The sequence below is a fragment of the Atta colombica genome, unplaced genomic scaffold (assembly GCF_001594045.1).
Source record: "Atta colombica isolate Treedump-2 unplaced genomic scaffold, Acol1.0 scaffold81, whole genome shotgun sequence".
Taxonomy (NCBI): Eukaryota; Metazoa; Arthropoda; class Insecta; order Hymenoptera; family Formicidae; genus Atta; species Atta colombica.
Window position 1 is genome coordinate 291,011 of NW_017259574.1, and position 16,613 is coordinate 307,623.

The 16,613-nt window shown below is 30.2% G+C and overlaps 1 protein-coding gene across 1 annotated transcript in view; it reads left to right on the plus strand.

The window, feature by feature from the left end:
* Nucleotides 1-5,920: 5,920 nt before the first annotated feature.
* Nucleotides 5,921-16,613, plus strand: part of LOC108692720 (sugar transporter SWEET1-like) — a 42,827-nt gene continuing 32,134 nt past the window's right edge. The window contains exon 1 of the mRNA XM_018201111.1: nt 5,921-5,997. Coding sequence (XP_018056600.1) covers nt 5,921-5,997 — 77 coding nt within the window. The remainder of the gene's footprint in view (nt 5,998-16,613) is intronic.

Below are 16,613 nucleotides of genomic sequence, written 5' to 3' on the forward strand. Positions count from 1 at the left end.
ATAGCGCTATATTGAATCGGGATAACAGACATCTTAACCTCTAAAGTCTCCAACTTTAACGCTTAATTTAATTTGATTCACGAGCTGATCGCGTTTTTCTGCCAGATTCTTAAGTTTTGAGTAAAAACGCGTTGAATGAGTATATTTTTATTGAGCTTTTAGATGAGGTGGATTATTCTAAAATAATTACATCGCAAACAATTATTTGGTCAAAAATTAATTGGTCATAAATTATTTTTGACTTGTTGGTCAGTCAGTATCAGATTAACTACTTTTTAATTTTAGTTAAAATTCTTTAATTTTAAAGTCTAAAGTCTAACTCATTATTTAATTTAAAAGGAAATCAGAAAACGATCGATAGTCAAGATAAGAAGACTTCGTTACTATGCAAGGACAACACTGACACTGACTAGCCCACAAATCAAAAACTAGTTTTTGACCATAATTGTTGTTTATTGTTTGCGACATGATGTTTATGTTCGTGATGAGCTTTCTTATTTTCATTGTGAATTAAATTTATTAAAGTCTTCCAAATTTCATCTCTGATATATTCTAAAAGTTTAATTCTGATATAGGATTTTTTGTGTAGTGAAGGGAACTCACTACAACAAGATACTTATTACCTAGACAATACAGGACATTCACTGAACATCCAGACTTGGTTTCAATCTGGTCCAAACATCCATGGACTTAGTACGAATGTTTTAAAAACATACGTTATTCTACATATAAAGTTTTTTTGGAATAAAAAATGTTTATCTCATGCAAAAAATTCTAAATTTTCTAAATCTGCTCGTGACGTTGCTTTCGTTGACTTGACAAGTGAAAATTTTTTTAAGATCGCACGAAGAGTTTAACTTTTATTACCTCCAGTAACGAAAATTTACCAAATTAAAGCTTAATTCAGACAGAATGCAGCAATAGCTTGCTGCTTGCAATAATAAGAGTTTGGAATTTTTTGCTTCCAGCGTGCAGAGGATAGTGGAAAATAGAATTCCTAAAAAACCAGAGTCTGGCCATATTCTAAAAATGTGCATGTCCAAAAATGAATAAGTTTAAATGTATTTATTTTAAAGATAAGTAGCTATAAAACAACAATCATATTCATCAAATAATTGACTGAATATGATTGACTTCAAAGATAAGAATCTCAATCACATTTAAATGCTTGGCGAATAGACTAGTTCAATGACATATTTAATATATTAACTTTCTGTCTATGAAGTAAAATTAGAATTTTTTATAGTCGGTAACTTGCCGTGAAGAAGAGAATGAAATATAGAAAGTCTCTCAAAATAACTATCTCTCTCTGTTTAAACTAAATTTTCAGATTCACTTCGTATGCAGAATATTTGGTCTAGATAACATATAATGTATGATAAATTTAAACTTCTTTTTAGGTGACAAATTAGATGAGATATTCTTACAGATTTTTTGTCATTAAAAACGAATCCGCAAATAAAATTGCTGTATCACGTTACATATTTGAGAAAATTGAACTTAAAATTACTAAAAATGGCACTTTTGGATACTTTCGAGCTAAAATAGTTTAAAAATGTGATATGATAGAGCAATTTCATTTACGGGATTGTTTCTATACAATACACTTTATCCAAAGGAGACGTCTCAAGGACATCTTTAATATGTGCGAACGTCTTTAGTCCCACGGACACATGTGCTGTGTTGAAAATTTTCAACGACAAAAAATCTTTAAAACTTATTTTTTGATTGTGGTGCGGTCTAAAATTTGTTTAATATATTAATTTAGTCCATTGCGCTTTAAAATGGACGTTTTTAAGAAGCTCAAAATAGTAACACTGGTTGTTTTTAAAACTGGTTGTTTTTTAAATATCTATGGATCTGAATGTTTTTAATATGTCCAACATGTATGTTTTAAAATATATTTAAATATGGTATATTTTTAAATATATTTTAAATATATTTTTAAAACATTACTATACTGTCTGAGTATAAATTGTATCTATAAAGATTGACGCATAAATTGTATCTATAAAAATGATTTATATGTCTTTGAAAAGGGCTAAAAAATGAGCTGAAACATGTAAGCGAGTTATTGTAATAAAAAGTTTTGTGTTATATCTATATATATTATCTGCGCAATGCCTACCGCGCCCGACTTCTATTGCACTGTCATCTCCAAATTTCTTTTAAATTATTATTAAATTAATATATTCTTATATTACAATACAGATTTAAGGGAGCTTGGAATCAGCGCGGTAAAAGGAGCGCAATCTACACTTATATAATCATTAATAGTATAATGTGTATTAAAAGATGTTTAAACGTTTTAGCCATCTTCAGCAAATACATAATTAATACATAATTAATAAAGAATACCTTCTATCCAGTCGGAAAGTGAAAAAAGCATAAACATCGTACAAAGAACTTGCCTGTTTTCTTGGTTAACAAGTGATTGCGTTCTAATAAAGTTATTAAAAGTTAAAAATTATGTAAAGTTAACATTGAAATTGCATTAAAAAAATGCTTACCTCAATCCCATATAACACTGCAATTAAGTATATAACAATATTGAGTAAATGAAAAAGATTTATATAAAACATGTAATGAAACTTAAAAATCATCAAGATGTATCGTCAAGAATGTTCTTAACTGTTTCTAAGAATGTAATAAGATGTTTCTAAGATAGATATTGAAAGAATATAGAATGATGTTGTCATTGTGTAAGTTGAATCTAAATTTATTTACATTTATTAAGAATGTCATTATATGTTCGATCTAAATCATCTGTGTCTTTTTGAAAATTGACATTTGTTTGTCGTTTTATGATTTCTGAAATCGTTTGTTAAAATATCTTTCTTCCTCTAGAACTTCTGTATTGTCAATTTTGTGATGCAAAACGTGTTCAGTGATAACAGAATAAGAATTAGAACCTTTACTTTAATTAGAAAAATTACTTTTATGTTCTGTTACTCTTGTAATTAATTTTCTTTTCGTTTGACCCACGTAGGATGCATCACAATCCTTACAATTTATTTTATAAACGACGTTTCTGAGCGTCAGATCTTTATGAACTTTTACAAATTTATTTAATTTATTTAAACCGGAAAAAGCCGTTTTATCTACATCGTCATTAATTACATTTTAAAATTTATCTTGCATGGAGATTCATCTTTTTTTCATCTGAACTTTTTTGAGTTATTTTTGTTAGTCAATGAATTTGTTTTTTTAATTAAATATTTAAGTCTATTAATTATTGTCTTGAGGATAAAATCTATAGGATAGTCATTATCTGTTAAAATTTGAATTATAAATGTCAAATTTTTTTCATGAAATTCTGGATGTGAAAGAAGAAACATTCTGTCAACTAAACTTAAAGTTATGCCCTTCTTCTGAGATATCGAATGCTGAGAGTAGAAATTGAGAAATCTGCCAGAAAAAATAGGTTTTTGAAATTAATCAGTTTTTAGAAAACCTTCCATAATCAAAGTAACATCCAAAAAATTAATTTTGTTTCCTTCTTTTTTTATAGTGAATTGAAATCTAGGATAGTATGAATTAAATAATTGTAATATTGTATTCAGACGAAGGGATGCAAACAAGGATATCTACGTACCTAAAAAAGAAGAGAATATGAAAGTTCAATTTTTTTAATGCCCAATTTTCCAATTCTTGCATCATCAAATCAGCTTTTTAAATTTCATCACAATATGTTTTATATAAATCTTTTTCATTTACTCGATATTGTTATATATTTAACTATAGTGTTATATGGGAGTGAGGTAAGCACTTACTTTGTACAATTTCAATGTTAACTTTACGTAATTTTTAACTCTTAATAACTTAAGACGCAATCACTTTGTTAACCAAGAAGATAGACAACTTCTTTGTACAATGTTTGTGCTTTTCGACTGGATAGAAGATATTCTTTATTGATGTATTAATTATGTATTTGCTGAAGATGGCTAAAACTGATAGCCGAAACGTATTCAAACTAATATTTTTTAATACACATTATGTTTATTACTATTATTTAATATTATTAATGATTATATAAGTGTAGATTGCGCTCCTCTTACACGCTGACTCCAAGTAGGACATTCTTTGCTATCAAAACTTTAGATTAGCAGTTTATTTTATATGATTGCAGTTTTCGTAACGGGTGAAGTCTTTGTACATCTATTTTCCCATATAAAAATACTTATTTTATTTTATTATTAAAGGCACCGACATTATGAGTTTCATTCAGCCTTGTAATTAGCATGGAAAAATATATTCTCGACAGAGAATTTAGCTTGACTTTCCTGGAAACTGCAATAAATAAATTTCACATCTTCCGATCTCTTATTGTATACGTAAGATAAGTATATAATTCTATTATCGCTGAAGAAGATTAGAAGACTAACTGAAATACAAAAATTATCGTTTAATGATTACCTTTAATTTTATACATAATTTTATACCGTCCTTAATTTTACATAATTTTATATAATTTGATATAATCCATATTTATAAGTTCTATGATTTAAGGTTTTGGATAAAGAAAGAATTGACCAATTGGTCAATTAACCGAATTGTTCAAATTTGACTTGATAATTTCTTTTTTTTATTCTTTCGGTAACCAAGATCTTGGACTGATTTTTATTATCGCGAAGACAAGGCTTTAGAATTTATATAAAAAAAAACGCGAATATTATTTTCTTAAAATAAAGACTCCTATATATCGCGCAAAGACAAATTTCTGGTTATAACTTCACTAGTACATCCAATCGGTGTAAAATTCATACGGTTTAATATTCTTTTTAAATCAATCCATTAAAATTTTATTTGTCCACACCATTTAAAATTCTTTTTCATTTCTTTTTCTTTTTGCGCACTTTCTGTCATTCTTCTATCAATTTCTAATGTTTCTATTAGTTTTCTATTATTCTTTATAAAGGGTATGTCCCTACGCACAATAGAATAAGAAAGTAGGAATAAAGAATAACGATTTTAACCTATCAGAAATCGGATATATCGATACAAGGTTTTTGATACGTTGAAATCATTATTCCTTACTTATTACTCATTAATCATTACTCATTACTGCTTATTTGTAATACTCATATTCATAGTCAGGCCTTATATTTAAGGCTTCCTTAAATTTATCTTTAGATACTCTACGAATTATTTCATTGGCTGCTGAGCACCTAAAAATAAATTTAAGGAAACCTTAAGTACAAAATCTGACTATGAATACGGGCATAATTCTTTATTCCTGCTATTGTGCGCAGGGCGATCACGATTTAATCACGATTTAAATGTAATTAAAATATTATAATATAAATGCCACCTGGATGAATATACCAAAATGTTGCAATAGTTTATGATTTTCTGATTTTCTGAGATAGGATCATTCTTCTTGATTTAAAAGCATAGCAATTAGCCAATAAAAGCAATCTAATCAGAAGAAAAATTCCAACAGTTGCAAAATAAATGTTCTGCTGAACGCAGCCATCGATTTCTGACATTGCTAAACTGAATAATTTCCAACTTTAATAATTAATATCTCGCTTCGCGGAACTGAGCATATTTTACAACCAGATTCTTCCGTTTCATGCAAAAACGCATGAGTATAATTCGAATGAGTATAATTCCATTGAAACTGAAGATGAAGAGCGTTTTCTGAATAATTACCAAAAATATTACTATCATACTTACGTGCCAGATAACATTATAACTAACATTAGAACTAACGCGACCTAAAATTTTATATGGGAGTTTGTATGATTAGTGTCGCTAGTGTATCAGAATTTCGAGCGTGTCACGAAATAGAGATATGGCCTCTCTCTGTCCTATTTTTGATGTTCGAAGTATTTGACATTGATAACAATTCACGGGTTAATAACGAGTTAGTGCGAACCTTTAATAAAACAAGTCGGAGTAACTCAAGACAAGAAAGATGGCTTTAGAAGATTATAAAGAAGTTGTGGGATTTTGTGCCATGTATACTACAATGGCACAAATGTTATCTGGCACGTAAGTAATATTTTTGGTAATTATTCAGAAAACGCTCTTCATCTGCTTTCACTGGCTGCGTTCAGCAGAACATTTATTTTGCAACTGTTGGAATTTTTCTTCTGATTAGATTGCTTTTATTGGCTAATTGCTATGCTTTTAGATCAAGAAGAATGATCCTATCTCAGAAAATCAGAAAATCATAAACTATTGCAAAATTGTTGTGTTCTGCTGAACGCAGCTGATGAAATTAGACTCACTTAACGCGTTTTTGTTCGAAATGAACGAATCTGCATAACTCACGAATCATTAAGTGTTAAAGTTGACAATTATTGAGATTAGAAAATCCTGTCAGCCGTGAAATAGTGTGGTCACATTTTCATACTCTATGGCCATATGTGAACTGTGGAAATACAAGTGCTTCCAAGTATCAGAATTTGTCGCGTCGCATGTTCTAACATGCTTTAAAATGCTCCTACCATAGCATTTACTCGCTCTAATGCGCACATTGAAATGAGTAGAAACTATAGCAAGAGCACATTGGAGCATGCGACGCGAACAAACCTTCAGAGAATCAGGAGAGAGCGAAGAGTGTTCCTCTTCTCTGATTGATTCCATCATTTGTAGTGCACTTTATAAATGTGTATGTGTATGTGTGCGTACGTGCGTGCGCGCGCGCGAGTGTGAATTCGGAAACGTCGAGAAAGTCACTAAATCACTCGTGCGAAAAACAAGGGGTCGATGTGAGCTGGTGTATTGGCCACAGGCTTGCATAACGCATAAGGGAATCGACCAATCGAAATTCGAAATTTGGAAAGAATGACTTATATTCCTTTCTTTTTATGATCATATATAGCTGTCGTTCCTCTTTACAATCACCACTGCCTTTTTTCACCGTGAATTGTTTAGCTTGAGGTTAGGATTAAATGTGAGCGGTGAAGTGGAATTGAGATGACACACACGCCACACGGAAGCCGTTTGGGAACACTTCCCACTCAAAGGCACACGATATCCTCACTACTTCTGCTACTGAAGTCACCGAACACACCAACGAGCGATTTTCGAAGGCACTCTTAGTGTAACACTGATTTTATATTCGAATACATAAAGGAAACTGAACGAGTACAAAATTTCTTGCACTGCCAATTTCGACAGTTTGCTGAGAAATCGCAGTTAGATTGAAGTAATGGCGTTTAAACAATGTTTAAACAATGTTTCTAAATGAAATATTAGAAAGCAACAGTAGTGACGATGAGGTAAATTTTATTGTTAGTTGCATAAAAGAAAAAACCAAAAATAAAGAATTTTATGAATGTTATATGGATAAATGAGTATCTGGATAAAGAAATAAGTAAATTTATATAACAATAAGAATTTTTATGATATGTATGTATGTTTGTATACATAATCATGCTATATACATACATATATATATCTCTATGTAGCAGAGATGATTTAATATTTATATTATAATTGTATATATACAATATAATATTTAGTTTCAGAGAAATTTTTATTTGCGACGAGATACATATTTACAATTAAAAAATTTGAAGAATCGGATTTTTGCTAAAATATTATTAATAATCACATATCAAATAATGTAAAATTACTAGCATTTTTTTGTGGTAATAAAGTATATTTCAAAAATACGCATTACACATACACACACACATACACACACACACACACACACACACACACACATATTTTTACATTTTCTATGATATATAAAAAAATATTATTTAAGTAGTACATATAACAAAAGTGCTAGATATGTAGCAAGTAGATTTAATAATGGCAGAATCCACATTTCACCTTGTTTGTGATAATATTATTTTTTTTATAACTTGGCAGGATCTATTATAAAATTTCCAGAAACATTTGAAGAAAAAGCAAAGATTTCAGAATATAAATAATTAAAAAATGTAAATAAAAAAAAGACAAACATTCCTATGAATTATATATTAAATATATTTTAAACAAGACAACTTTTTAATCAATAGGTGATAATGCCGATAAGAGTCGACATTGGATATTGTATTTACTAATAAAAATTAGATTATAATGATATTACATACGTTTCGTTCTCTAATTCAGATTCTCTTCAATATGTATAATAAACTTTTTAGCAATTATTGATATATAACGCATAGTCGAAATTGTCCGCAATAATTCTATTGTTGACGTTAACATTTCATTGAGTAAGTACAAATTAAGCATGTAATATAGAAATTCTTCAAGACGAATTAATAAAATCGACATAACATGACTTCTTTGACACTGCAAGCAATATGTGATGAGAAAAGAAGCTTTCTTGATGTTTTCATCGCCTAATAAAATTTATGATGCACGTATTTTCAAATTATCTTTCATAAATAATGCCAGATATATGAAAATGAATGGCATATATTAGGCGACGCTACCTTAAAGAAAACTTTATCATTCCTTATCGAGATTATGAAAATTTGATACAGATACAGAAAATTTGATACGCAACGAAATTTCAATTATAAATTTTCTGTTGCATAAAAATCGAAAATGTTTTTGATTAAAACGATTCAGACAATTAATGAAGTTAGAGTTTCATACCATTTAACATTGCTGTAAATTTATTATAGCGTACATTATACAATTTGTACATTATACAATTTGTGTATTCTTCATGAAGATGAATTAGACGATTTGTTAGAGGAAGTAGATGAACAATTTCAAACAACAATGAAATTAATTTAGAAGTAAATGAAGATAATGAGCTGCACGTGAACAAAAAAAACTTTTTATGTAAAACATTAGGTTAATTTACAATATATTAGGTGTAGTAAAAAGAAATCCATTATTTTTGCATGAAATTGAATGGAAAAATAATGATTTCTTTTTACTATACCTAATATAAAAAATAGCTTTTAAATTTACATGTATTTGTGAATACAGCTTTATAAATATTGCATTACAAAAACACAATAATTTGATTTTATTATGATTATATTATGATTTCATTAACTGTAGAAATATTTAACGTTGTGTAATTTTGTACATATTTGTTTTGAAAGGTAAATACATAATATTGGAAGTACAAATAAGTTTCCGCCGTTTGCAAAAGACGACGCCACTAATAAACTGTAGTTAAAATCGTTTGATGTAAAACGACATATCGTAAGATTGGACATCCGGCAACATTATAACCTTGCAATATTAGCGATTTTATATCAGTATCATATATTTTTTTTGTACGAAAACGTCGAGTTTTGAGCCGAATAAGCGTCATTTACGGGAACTTTTGATTTACTTCTTTAATTTAAAGAAATCTGCAGCTGAGGCTCAGAGATTGCTTGTAGAAGCATATGGTGATGCTGCCTTAAGAGAGAAGTTGTCGTGGTTTCAAAAGTTTAAGAACGGTGAATTTGACGTCAAAGACAAAGAACGTAGCGGAAGGCCGAAAGCATTATTGGATGAAGACACGGAATTGAAAGCATTATTGGATGAAGATTCGTGCCAAACGCAAAAAGAACTTGTACTTACATTAGAAGTGACTCAACAAACAATTTCATATCGTTTGAAATCATTGGGAATGATTCAAAAGCAAGGGAATTGGATTCCATATGAACTGAAGCCGAGAAACGTTGAACGCCGATTTTTCACATGTGAAATGCTGCTTGCCAGGCATAAACGAAAGGATTTTTTGCATCATATAATCACTGGTGATGAAAAATAGATCCACTACGATAATCCAAAGAAGAGGAAATCATGGAGACCACCTGGCCATGCTTCAACATCGACAGCCAAGCCGAATATTCATGGAAAAAAACTCATGTTGTGTATTTGGTGGGATCAGCTTGGTGTCGTGTATTATGAGTTGCTCAAACCGAACGAGACCATTACTGGGGCTTTCTACCGAACACAATTGATGAGATTGAGCCGAGCACTCAAGGAAAAACGCGCCTACTATTATTTCAAGCAAAATTATTCTCCTGACAAAATTATTCTCCTGTATAATAATGCTCGACCACATGTTGCGCCGCAACACCTATTTAGAAACACTCAGGGAAGTTCTACCCCACCCGCCGTATTCTCCAGACATTGCTCCTTCCGCCTATCACTTGTTCCGATCGATGACGCAATCGATCGGCCTGTCTGAGCAGCACTTCACATCATATGAAGATTGTATCAATGATTGGATAGCAAAAAATGAAGCGTTCTTCCGACGCGGTATCCACATGCTACCAGAAAGATGGGAAAAAGTAATGGCTAGCAATGGCCATTACTTTGAATAAAACATTATGTACCGTTCTTTCACAATAAAAGCTTAATTTTTGATTAAAACCGGCGGAAACTTATTTGTACTCCCAATATTTCTAGCTAATTTAATTAGATGTGGAACATCATCAGCAAAAACAAACACTTTCAAATTATTGTCTGATGGGTGCAAAAAAAAACATGGCTTCGTCTGGGTTTCCTGTCATTTCAGAATTCTCATTAGTTGGGATCTCAACTCCAATGTCTATTGATTTCCATAAACGTACATTTGTAGAACCTAAATCACTTGTAATCGTGACGAATAGTATAATCTGCTTCTTGAAGACGTATTATGATTTCAATAAAATTTCTTTTGTCATGAATTGATCGAAATCATAAAAGATTGGTTGTCTCCATTTTGCAATAAGGCCTTGGGCCATTACAAATTGACTTGTCTTATGCGGTCCATATCTTTTGCTCACGCTTTTCCAAATCTATTCAAAATATAAACTTCGTCAAAAGACAATACAGTCAATTTCTCTATCACAGACAAATCTATATTTATCCTTGCATTATTTGTAGAATTCATCCTTCAGAATTCTAGGTTTGACATTAAAATGAGTACTTCAATTTCAAAGAGTTTATACGCAAGGTAAAGGAATGTTTTTTTATCGTCCGTAAAAATAATTGTATGCTCTGGCACTCATTGACTGCAAAGCAATAGCAGAAGAAATATCTTCAGCTTAACCATTTAACACGACTCTTTGGAGATATAATCTTAATTTTTCCATTGTCTCTTTAATTTGTCCATTGTCTGTTTAATTTGTTTGTCACCGATCGCAATGCATCAAATGCATTGCCATTGTTTCTACATTTTTTTAAAATATTCTCTTGCAGTTGTTGAAACTCATGTAAATTTTTAATGGCATCTTTTTTCAAGTATTCATTTTCTTTGGCATGGTACTTCATTGCAGTAAAGATCTGTGTATTCGTAGCAGAGAGCTGCGTATTTTCACCGATTGTTCATTTTCTTTTTCTAATTTTTTTTAGTTGTTCTTCAAGTATTTCAATTTTCTTATTTTACTATCCAATTACAAATTCAGCACTGTAAAGAAATATACGAATAAATATTAATCAGTAATGCTTCAATGATTATTTCATTTGTATAATTTTAAAAACAATTTTATTATTTTTAAGATTATATTGAAATTTTTAAAACGATTTATACATTTAAAAAACTATTCGACAAAATGTTAATTCATGAATATTGGAATAATTAGAATTAAAACCAAGAAGAAGATTACAAATTTATTAAAAAATTGACAATGTATTAATGATTCTTTTATGGCAGAAAATATAGAAAAGTATGTTACTGATAATTATTTTAGTTTAAATATAAAATGTACATATACGTACATTGCTTTAGCGACTTCTATTGATAAATCATCTTGTCCGCTTTTCGACTGTTCATTTTTTGATTTATGTTTCTTCGAAATATTCAATAATTTCGTTGATACTGAGCCTCTTTTTAACTCCGAATCATTCGTGGTTGATTTTTTGAACGTTATTGTATCCTTTCTTCTATGCAATCCGGCATGAAATGTTACTCACACACTGCAGCTAAAAATAACATTTCTTAATAATCTTTACAACGTGATAAGTCCAATAAATGTTTTGGTAACATTTCAGGAACAGTAAATGACCCGCCTCCAGAATATTCCAGAGAATCGCTTTATTTATACAGTTATTGCAACATACAAACCAAATAATCGATTTTGCATAATGATACATTCCTTTATCGCAGAAGAAATAATTACAAATGAGACGTTACAGTGAATTGTCGCCAAAAAGGTAATGTTTCCACGATGTAATGGCCAAATGTTTATCCGGCAGAATATGGTATACATTTATATTACAAACGTCTTAACATTGGTATAAATGTATATTCTATCATTTTAATGAAAGATGATCAATAAAAGTATGATTTTGGAAAATATAATTTTCAACAAGGTTATGTTATTACATTGTAACTATTTGTGACATATAAAACACGAAAAGAAAAAAAAATTAGAAGCATATATTCGGAACATAAACTTACCACAGCTGACTTTTATATCAGTTTCTTTTCTTCGGCAAGCTTCGAGCCACTGTTTTTTCCTTAATTCTTTAAAATAAACAATACATTGTAATTTTCTTTGTTATTACAACCGGTTCGGTTCTTATAGTTTTTAATGCATTGGCATTTTGTACTGATATTTTAATATGAACTCAATAACCAATAATCAACCGATAATAATGATAAATAACGGTTCCATGCATTTACTGTCATAGAAACTCTGTAAGCAGCCATATTGAAGATTTCGCATAAAAGTTCAAAGTGTAATTGACTGTCCCCACTACTTTTAATCTACTACGCATCCATCGGAATAGTTCATCTTTCTTCTTATATCATTGCAACACCATATGTTCCATCACGCTCCTACCCACCATATTTCCTACTCACTTCAACGGTACACTAAAAATGGCGGCTTCCGGGTAAGTGCTTCATTTTCCCTCGAATCTCTTTGTATCATTCTATCCTTGTTATTCGATTGTTAAACAAAGATAAGTTGATACCTAGAGGCACTTGGTATGTAAATATGTAATTCCGAATATAGCTGTATATGCATTTTTGATATTTCTTGTTACAATAAAGTGTACGAAATTTGAACTTAACATTTTGAAGCAAAAGACCCTGTTTTGCTCTTGTTGTGTGTGAAAAGTTGTAAACTTGTGGAATCGTTCACAACTTCGATTTACAACTTTCCATGCGAAGCACGATTTCACATAGATTTTCAAGTTTGCATGCAAAACGAAATATAATTTAAAAAAAAAGTAATTGATTTTAAAAGGGAGAATGGAAATCCTTCGCACATACATATGTACTTAGCGAATGCGGAGCGTTCCTATAGTGGAAGTATTACATGCAGTTCGACCAAACCATGCCTACTTTTGCTTCGTGTCCTCTATAGTGTGCATAGGCTACCAACTGTAAAACGCGGGGCATTTATAGTCAATTCTTATTTTCAAACCGTTTTAAATAATGTCTTAAAATGCTAATACAGTCCTCGGATTGACTTACGACATCTTAAAATTGTACTTAAAAGTTTTAAATGTAAGAATTGATTGTGAATACTGACCTGCTTCGCGTCGTGAAGTTGAATCTTTTGATACTGAATCTGTTCTTGTTTAACACACTTTATGTTTTTTTTTCTATAGAAAGAGAACCTAAGATGCATCATAAAGTGTGTGTACACACACACACACACACACACACACACACACACACACACACACACACACACACATGTGACATATTTAATATAAATTTTATATAAAAATTATTAAATGTAAATGTATTTCTCTATGAGATTATCAGGAGGAAAATTCTCTATCATGAGATAGGCACTTAATATGAGAGAGTGGTTTCCACTAAACTAATAAACACTTCCTGTTGGTTTCCACCATGTGAACACTTTATTGTTCTTGGATTGTGAAAATTATTTAGTGGAAAATTCATTATTAGATCATGCCTGTAATCATTGCAAAAAAAGATTTTAGAATTTGAATGTCTTCAAGTTTCATTGAGATGAGCTTTTAAATCTTGTTTATTATTTAATAAATAAATATTTAGCAATAAATTCTTCATGTGGTGATAGAGTAAGATCGTACTAATAGAAAAATACGTGATATGTTGAATTGCTTACAGAAGTTAGATTTGATGATGATCGTAAAACCGAAAGGCGTGGAAATTGTAATATGAGATTATTTCTAATATGAAATAACCTATACTCCTATAGTGAAAATTGCTAAAGAGTAAATATATTATTGTACAATAATAAAAAGGACAACCGGAATGAACATCGAGTGCTTATTTCTGCTTGATTCTAACTACCTTACTAAGACGAGTTCTGAATATAATCTATCGCATGCTCATTTTTCACGCTGGCTGTATTTGTTTGCCTTTTAGAAACATGAAATAAAGTTTTTTAATTGCAATACTGATGTACTTTGGAGCACTCTTGATTTCTCAGGGCATATTAAGAGTACAATTTTTTTACTTTGTTTACTTTTTACATTTCTTTAATTTAAAAAAAATGGAACTTGAATTAAATTTTATATAATGTTTTCTTAAAGCTTATTAAATTCCCTTCAGAATGACATATTTTTTTTTTAAATTCTGCTCATAGACTTCTAGCATTTATCCAAAATGAACTCGATATCTCATAGCAATAGTAGCCTTTCCTCTACATATCACGTTGAATTATTTGCAGTATATTATTTAATTATTTGATTTAATATGTATTTTTATTACTATAAAATAAATGTACTATAAAGTAAATGTACGATAATTATATTTCATAAATGCTACATCGAATGATAATTATATCGTACATTAATCGTCATTATAAAAAATATTAAATATTTCTTAATTTCTCATTTTAATGCTTCATACTGATAAAGTTGATATGCATAAAAAAATGCTTGATTTTTCTTGTGTTAATTGTTATCTTATTCCATTTATAAAATTTTTTTAAATTTGTATAACCTATTCTTATTATATTAATGTATGTATATCACATTTTATTTCCTATTTATTTCAAATGAAACTAAGAAATCTTGTTTTTGTCTTTAAATATTTCAATACTTATTATCATTAACTTATTATCAAATATTATATTTTAATATTTATGTGAATGTTTACAATAACAGAACATAATATACATCACAAATTTGATAACAACTAAATTAGTTCTACATATTAAACTTAAAATATAAGTTTCTTATAATAAAAACAACCTAAAGTATATTTAAATTTGCTATGCTTTTGGTCGATGAGGCGGGGCTTAACATCGAAGATGTTATTCACATACATGTACCTCTCTTTTTGTTGCATGAAATAACTACCGATCTGAAGTTGTTGCTAGTAGTCCATAGGTGCTTTCTAATTGCAATATCTCTAAACACTTTCATGCACTTTGGTGACACAAGTTGTGTTTCAATTGTCCTTCAGCGTTACACAACACTGGGATCGATTCTGTATCTTCAAATGAGGTGAAAATTATAAAAGTGAGCGAATTTATTAGAATACTGATTATTTCATTGGTCATACACTTAGTAAATTTGCTTATTTTTGTAATTTTCATTTTGAAGGTACAGAATCGAACTCTTGGGTATCAATCATGAAACTTTTTTCCTAGGATGAAAAGTGAAAAGTGAAAAATTTTTCCATTAACTTCAATGATTAAAATTTTCACTTTTCATTTTCCTAGAGATGAAGTTTCATGATTGATACCTTGTACTCAGTCGAGAGCTTGTGTTTTTTAGTGACAATTACATGTTACTAACTGCGGCTATAAATGAGGTTGGAAAATATTGAATGACCGGCACTTTTATTTTTTTTTGTTTAATTCAGGCAGAAAAAGTTACATTTAATCTAACTTTATTCAAAACGGATCTCAATTGTCCACAACTATACATTCTGTTCTAATTGAATCATGCACAATGTTAAACTTTGTTCTTGTGTATATTTGTGTTAAAATGTGTTAAGCAACTGGAAAATTATATAACCCCATATTATATAATCAAAGTTCCGGATCGCCTTGATCTTGACATATGTTGTCAAGGCCTGATCTTGAATGACCTTCAGAAAGTTTTAGTTGACGCTCATTATTCATTAAAAGGTTGTTAATTAAAAAATGTTCAAAAAATAGTGTCTTACTTTTGCTACAATCATGTATTGTAAACAAAGATATCCCTAACCGAACTTTAAAAAACAAATAATACGTAATGAAGTTACCCCACTCTCAGCTTACAAGGCGAAACAAGTCCCATAATTGTTCGATTCCATAGGTTTTAATTTTCCATGCGCGAAGCGATATCCATCCCATTCTTCCTAGAGATCCTATAATCAGAGTTTAGCGAATATGGATCAAAAATGGCGGATAGAAAAAGATAACATTGCTTTCTCGTATGAATGCATGCGCAAGAAATATTAGAATACGCGATAGGCAACACGTGACGACAATATCTGAAGAAATTAATCAAGGTGATCAATTATGCCGAAATTATGCAATTGTAATTTATAAATTTTCTCTTTGTCCGAGATCTCGGAACGATTTCTAACCTCTTTGATACAGGTCATTACTCATCTGTTTTTCTTTTCTTTATACTCATTTTCCGACAATGTACGAAGTTATCTGAAGAATACCGAGTGGACCAAGATGGAGAACCAATCAGAAGTTATGCTCTCTTTCGCCAAATCTCTCTAATTAGGATCTCTAATTCCTCCTGCCTAGGGACGCATGACTTTCCACGCGAAGCGAGTTCCACTCAATCCCCCCCCCCCCCCCCCCCCCCCT